The following is a 7,691-nucleotide window of genomic DNA, read 5'->3' as shown; positions in this document are numbered from 1 at the left end:
CTTCTACTTCCAGTGCAATTTAGTAGTATTTCTAGTGCACAGTGTTCCTGTGTTGTTCCCTTTAAGGTTCATCAAGGTCAACCAACAACACCTCGCACATTACGAAAGCAGAGAGCTCAAGAGGAGTGAAATGTAAGCCTCAGGTCTTATTTCCTTGCTTCCTTTGTTAAGGTCACTCTCCATTATACAGAGATTTTTTCATAGGCTCCACACTCAGTTTGTACAACTAACTGTTATGATACTTATCAGGACTTTCTGTCCCAGATTTAGGATCAACTTTACCTCCAGTTTTAACCTGTTCTGTTGATGAAAGAATAGTAAGAAGTCTGAAACAAAACACTCTGTTCTAAGGGCAAGGGAGTGGAGAATGCTTTAAAATGAAGGAACAACTGTTTCAACTTCAATCCCCCCCAATTTGTCAGCAAAGGGTCAGGCAATTATTAAAAGCTACAGATGGTAGCATATGGAGTCGGTTTACAGAATATTTTTTCCACATAAACTGTCACTAACTGTAGATTTATTTTAAATTATGTACACAGGAATTCTGCCTGGTGGGGGTTATTATGTAGGCCATGAATGCCCAATGTGAAGTTGCATCGTTGTTGCCATTCACTCATTTACAGGTAACGCTTACGTGTCATATATGATCTTTGCTAGGACTTATGGTTGAATGGAAGGGTTGTCTTAGACAATACTGAAGGGGAAACTATTTTTTCTACAGTTGGTTTGAATTACCCTCCTGCTATTTCCTTGTGTGGTCCATGGAGAAAAATGTTTGGGAGCCACTCATAGGCTACTGTACAAAGAGCATATGTCTGCTCCAAAACACAACTATACCAAAAGAGTGCTTGAATGATTACAATTCTGATTACGCAATTTCATCACGGTGGCTTTTGTTTAAAGCCACTGTGCTGATAGGGGCAAAAAACGTGACCTATAGGCCCAAAATACAGCTCGTAGGAACTTCAGAAACGTTGGTTTCCTCCATAGGGTTTCGTCCATCACGTGGCGGTGCCCTGTTCGCTTGCCTGCCCTCAAACGGCTCAGGAGTTCCATGACTTTCAGACCCGCTTAACGAAGAACCCGGTGTGCCTCAAAAAAGCCACGAGGCTTAACGGAATCAAAGCTGTCATTCTCGAGGGCTCGAGCCCCCGGGCCCCGGGTCCCGCACGAGCCGCTTATTTTCCCAGGGCGAGCGCGCGAATGAAAGGCCGTGATCAGCTGTTCTCCGGGGCGCAACGCGATCATATGATTCGGCATATCAGGGTCTAAACGGTAATGCTATTAGACCCCAGTGTGATAGGCAGTGGTGGCTGCTTTCCAGAAGACCAAAAAGCCAAGGGAGTTTAAACGGATGTGTTGCTGTGATTATTCGGCCAAGTATCTTTATCCCATATTTAGATTAGCTCCTAATGACGGAAGAAAACCGGTCCCGTTGCAACCCGAAAACAAGGGCCCTTACTGTGACAATAGCATTTTAACCAGAACACAAAACAGGCCTACTGAAAAAGCAGATCAACATGCAACAGCGCATACATAATTGCTCAGTCAGGGGTTTTTTTGTTCCAGAAATGTCCATTATTGAAAAGGAGTAAATACAATACAATCATTTGAATAAATCGGGCCTGATATTCAGGCTGGATAATTATAAACGAATAAGGCTTAATAAAAACAGAAAACGCATAACAGACATGGTCATACAAGCTTAGATGAATTAATACCACAGAAAGTGCACAAGTATTTTGAGGGCAGTGCCATATTGCATAAGTGCTATAGCACAAAAGCGATATATTACAAACAACTATTATAAATAATTACCTTCAGGGTATCTTCAGATAACAGTTTGACATATCAAAATATATATATATGCTTGAACTACTTCAGGGCAGCATTATCAGCATGGTAATACAATACATTTTACTAACAGTCAAATCAGACAATAGCTAAGAAAGCGCTTAAACCCAAAGCCGCTGAAGGTCTTGACCAACATTTGATAACTTGTTCCAGTTGAATGACTTAATTAATATTTCAGCAAAATGGCACCCATTTCTATGAGGAAATGAAACGGATTTCAAACAAATAACAACACATTTCGAATGTCGCATCTTTTCACACAAAGAATTTTCACATTTATTATCGATTACATCAAAAACACATTAAGTGGACAGAGCTATCGGAGCTCGTCCGGTTGGTAATAGCCATTATAAAAGGACAGAACAAGTCTGCCTGAAAAGAAAAAAACACACATATAAGCTTGAGAGATAAGGCTTGCTTGAGGTTCTGTTCTGTGATATTCTGGAGTGCTCTCTCTTTCTATTTTTATATACATTTTACTCCCATTTTTCCTCCCTCAGCTATCACCCCCATTTACATGTCACTACTAATGGACATCAAGTACCTTCTGTCCGCAGCTTTACAGCAGACATCACACACACTAAAACCCATTTCTCCACCCAGGCATATCTAAATAATACAAAAAGATACTTCAGACCCATATTGTTATGCTATCAGAGGCCATCCCCACTCAAACATGTCGTGTATCTTGTGTTATAAGGTGCAACAAAGTGGGGGGGGGGGGGGTGGGCGGGGTGTTCAAAGGTGGGAAAAACAGTGCAATTGTATTTCATCTTCAGTTAAAAATAGTCTTTTTTTTTTTTTTTACTTTGTACTAATGTCTTGGAAGAAAAAACAAAAACAAAAACACTCAATACTGACGGTTGGCATCGTCCTCCATACAATTCAACCTATAAGGGGCGCCCCTTTGAACCTTCTGCCATTGTACAGATGGTTGATTGACAACTGCCGTAGAGGTTTGACTGCATTAAGGAGAGGTTCGGAACACACCGAGGTACAGGAGGAGCGAGGACAATGCAGTGCTTTCCTCATCCTCATCCTCTTCCATTTCTTCCTCATCCCTCCCTTGGCTCAGCTGAACTTGTCCTGGATGTTCATGAGGCTGTTGTTGGACTTGGCTCTCTTGGCTGGAGAAAGAGAAGTCATCGTGTTAGCCATGATCTCTGTCCGCCATTTCAGGCCACCCCCAGACGCTCGACACAGAAATGAACAATAATGATACAGACAACCTACGTAGGGTTGCTTCAGAACAATCATGTCTGTCTGAAAATTAACAAACGGAAAGCAACTCCGACTTCCCAGGACCATCAGTCGTCCCTAACCAATCAATAACAAGGACACCCCAGAAAAAAACCTTGCCACCCCCACAGAACCTCCCGTCTACAACCCTGAAGAGAACTCTCTGACACTCTCCTTTAGGCCACCCTGTGAAGGCCCCCCCCCCCACAATGACAATTAATCTATATAAACCAGGAGTCTGCAGGAGACAACCCTTACCTACTTCACTAGCACAACCTGCGACACCCCAGATGCCTTACCCGATACCCCAGTCTGTCTATCCTCCCTCTCTCTCTCCTCCTCCTCCTCCTCCTCCTCCTCCTCCTCGTCAAAAAATCTCTACCCCGCAACAATGGGAGAATTAAGCTGGTTACTCACGGTGTATGAGCTTGCGTTTCTTTTGTTCAGAGTGAAGGAAGCTGCTCAAGTAGAAGATGATGGGCAGAAAGAGCATGAAGCTGGACACGGCGATGACAGGCACCGTCTCCTCCCGCGGGAAGGAACAATTGAAGTTCTTGCTCCACAGTCTACGGGTCATATTCATCTGAAACCAGGCAAGCCCCCCCCCCCCCCCCCCCCACACACACACACACACAGACAGACAACACAGGAACTCTTAAATAACGACAATGGAGGACAAAGTCTCTCTAACAACCACACTGGTCTGTGAGTGTGTCTAGCTCTATCATTAGCCTTCAGGCTTCTCTCTCACATCCACAGAGTAGAAGACTTCACTTCTTCAGTTCCGTGTAGCTCTCTCGGATCCTATCACCTTCTCTTGTAGCCCTCCAGAGGGTGCCATTTTTTTATCTCCCAATCTTGGAGTGGTCTCACTTCATTATTAAAAACTTGATTCCTCGTCTCCCCTCTTGTCTTCCACACGCTTTTCTTCTCCGAAAAACACTCAAAGCTCAATTCCAAATAACACGACGGTCTTCTGTGATAAATTGCTCGGGCTATTCTGCATAGACAGCAAAACTAGCACAAAATGGTTCCTTAATTAAACACTCCTGAAATGCATACCCCATCCTCGATGTCGATACACAGGGTGTGGTTCGTCTCCATCCGGCTGTACAGCTCATTCAGACCTCTGTAGGGGGCCTTGCATTCCTTACACAGCTCTGAATGGTTATGCTAATGAATAAATAAATACATATTAAAAAAGGGGACCAATAATACACTTACTTGTCTATAGAATTTGTACAATTTTTACAGTATTTAAGAACGGTATCGCTGGCAAGATTCATACAGGACATACTACTGTTATCCTCAAAGGCATCCATATGCATTTAAATGAAGGTAACAGATTAACATTAACGAATACTGTATGAATATGAATATGGGGGCTGCTGAATCCCGCCTCACTCGCAGGTGTCCAGACAGATTTGGTTACCAGCCAAGCACTCACCGAGTCTACATTTATCATGACTGTTTGGCTGAGCCTTGAGCCTCTCCTTCAGTGACATGTTTTTTCATTAGACCCACCTGTTGATATCTCTCGAAGCAGCTGAGGGATTCATTGAGAGTAGCCATGAAGTAAAGGGTGTCATTGGTCAGGCTGTGGAGTCCCTTGGTTACACAGCCTTGGAGAAGGGAAGATCACAAATCAGTCAGAAATTGTTCAATCAGACGTTTGTTTTACTTTTACTCAAGTAGAATTTGAATGGATGACTTTCACTTTTTCTTTTTGCATTTTATTTTTAAGGGTAACTATACTTTTACTTAAGTATGACTTTCGGGAAGGCTACTTTTTTCACCACTGCCTAACTCTAACCTTAAAGGTGCAGGATGTAACATTTAAGCTTTCTAATGATTCTAATTAAATATGTTAAATCGATAGCAATCATGGAATGAGATCCCTTGAAATAAATATTTCATTGATGAACACCGTTTTGGTCTCGAAAAGTGCTTTCTAAAGTCAAGTGTCTCGGGGCGACACAGGTTTGTATACAATTGGCCAGGGGCAACTAGGGGGGAGTGGCCTTGGCTGTCTCTTCAAATCCTGCACGTGTGCGGAATCGGAACAGCAATGTTGGACACTGCAAGAAAGCGACCAGCTTGTCAAACAGCTTCAACCTCAGCATCTCCTAGGATGTCGGCCCCCAAACCAACATGTTTTACAGATAAAACAATTAAACGTTAATAATAACATTATCGTTGTGTAAGACTGTGAATGAGCATTTGCTGCTCTTCATTCTCATTTGCTAGCTGTACACAGATTAAAGTTAGTAGGACGTGCATAGGGGGTCAGGGACCATGGCGTTGTTTTGAAAAGTAACTGAATGTCACCTCGGTGGCAGATTTCTAACAAACTAATGCCCTGGACCTTTAACCCTTAGTTTTAAATAAGTGATGTCCCAAGCATACCACTTAGCATTTATTTTACAGCTTATGGAGCCTCTACAGCATGAGAATATTGGGACAAATCAAATAGAACATGTTTATGAGTCACAGTCAGCACACTTACTGTCGCAATTTGAATTTTTCCAAATGCCATTCAGGTTGCTAAAGAGCAGGTACACCAGCATCAGCCGATCAGAGCGTAGGAGGCTGTCCCTGCAGCTCATGTTCCCTGGGCCCATCTGGAATCAGACAACCGGCAGAGTTTGAAACAGTGTTTAAGGTCCATATTAGTAACTGGCTAGCTATTCATTCACGTGCAAAAACCTAGCCAGATGTTCATGCATTATTACACTGAGCATGAGTTTAGGTTCTGCAACCTGTTGCTATATATATCAACAATATATACAGCAACAGGTAAACCTATGCACAGGCAAAACAGTGCTCTTGTTCTCATTTTGGCCACACCAGGGTTTTTTTGTGCCTTGATCACCAGAGACGTGTATTTGTCACTGACTTTCCATTCATTTTATTCTGGCCAGTTGGTAGCAGGTCTTGTGATCTCCGATTTCCCCAAATTGTGTCCAGCCTGACTAGTAGGTTAACTGTCACGAGACATGACGCATATGACACTGGCCAAATAAGAGTACATAACGTGCGTATGCAGGGGAAGAACAATAACGCATTATAATGTTCAATAGTGGGGACAAGAAAAATACGAAATAAAAACGTTTGAATATGGCTTTTTACCTGGTCGCTTGAAATGTTTGTGTAGATTTCGTAGAGGTCGCCGTAGCTGCCATAACAATTTCTGCACACACTGAGAGGACGCGCCGAGGACACCAAACAATTCGCATGGGTTACATATCGCTGTCCAAAGATGTGCAGTAGTTGAAAGCAATAATCGCTGATCTCCAGGTCTTCTGGAAAAGCTGACAACAGGTTGAGGGAGAAATAGGAACCGAGACTCGGCTGAAACACGGCCGACTCGGGCACATCTGACCGCTTCAAGCCACCGTCTCCGTTCAGCTCCGGAATGATCGTGTTTTCTCCGACGGCAGACGCGCGTAAACTGCCGTGAAATAAGAACGATATCAAAAACGCGCCCATCCAGGAGAAAGACATGTTGGAACAAGGCAGAGTTTGAAGCATCTCCTTGCCGTCCCTCACTTCATTTAATAACAGTCCACCACTTCCTGGTTCGCTCTGCCGTGGTCATGTGATAAGTAGACCCAGGATCTCGAGAGAACTGCGCCGAAAGAGTGCACTAATGTGCTGACTCAGGATCGGCTGATAGGAGTGCTTTTTCAAACATGTTGGGTTGGGAAAGTTGAACTGATCGCTAAACCGAGGTCATATTTCGAGGACTTGGCGCGTAAGTGACATCGTGGGCCAATTATGAGTATTATATATCAACAGAAAGCTCAAGATGTCTGTCTAATGGCAAAATGATGCGACTGAAATAGAGGGCAAAAACAAAGAACCCATTACAACACCATAGGTTCAGCTTGATGGCAAAAGGGCCTACGTCTATAGACTTTCCATTCAACTCATAGCAAAATGACTTGTTGGTGCGTAAGTGAAGCGTAAATCAATTGTTTATATTTATTTTACAAACCATGAGTCGTTTTAAATTGTTGTTTTAAATGTAATAAACACTAGGCCTCAGTCTCAGTTGTGGTTGTTCTGTAAAATTTGGAAAATTGGACCTGGATGTAATATACCACATGATTACACACTATCTATTAACACAGTAGCTTTATGGCGACTTTTGGACCACGTGATGTACTGTAAATCTCTTCCTCTCTCCAGGTGAATTTCCCTGCTGTGTCAAGGTCAACTTGGCGTGACGATTTGGAGACCGAGGCAAACAGAGAGGTCAGTGATCATCCTCCCACACACACACACACACACACACACACACACACACACACACAAACACACACACACACACACACACACACACACGCACATGTGGATAGTTTGAGGGAAGAGTACAAATAAACCTGATTAATAGCACAAAGGTTGTATGTGTGTGTGTGTGTGTGTGTGTGTGTGTGTGTGTGTGTGTATGTGTGTGTGTGTGCCTGTGTTTGTGTGTGTGTGGGAGAGAGAGAGAGATAGAGAGAGAGAGACATGGGGGGACAGATAATTAGTGAGTGTGTGAATATGAGTGTGTTGGAGAGCGCAATATGGAGATATCACCTTCTGATCCCTCG

General features: G+C 43.2%; 1 protein-coding gene across 1 annotated transcript; it reads right to left on the bottom strand.

The window, feature by feature from the left end:
• Positions 1–1,540: 1,540 nt before the first annotated feature.
• ostm1 (osteoclastogenesis associated transmembrane protein 1) lies at positions 1,541–6,656 on the bottom strand. The gene is made up of 6 exons (XM_083688890.1): positions 6,223–6,656; positions 5,600–5,714; positions 4,618–4,715; positions 4,156–4,266; positions 3,511–3,676; positions 1,541–2,981 (listed from the first exon to the last, which is right to left on the bottom strand). The coding sequence occupies exons 1-6, from the start codon at positions 6,622–6,624 to the stop codon at positions 2,926–2,928; spliced, it is 948 nt and encodes a 315-aa protein (XP_083545016.1). The 5' UTR covers positions 6,625–6,656; the 3' UTR covers positions 1,541–2,925.
• Between the last annotated feature and the right edge of the window lie 1,035 nt (positions 6,657–7,691).

The sequence above is a fragment of the Argentina silus genome, assembly GCF_951799395.1.
Source record: "Argentina silus genome assembly, chromosome: 17".
In the NCBI taxonomy this organism is placed as follows: domain Eukaryota; kingdom Metazoa; phylum Chordata; class Actinopteri; order Argentiniformes; family Argentinidae; genus Argentina; species Argentina silus.
This window is presented reverse-complemented; position numbering and strand designations above follow the sequence as displayed.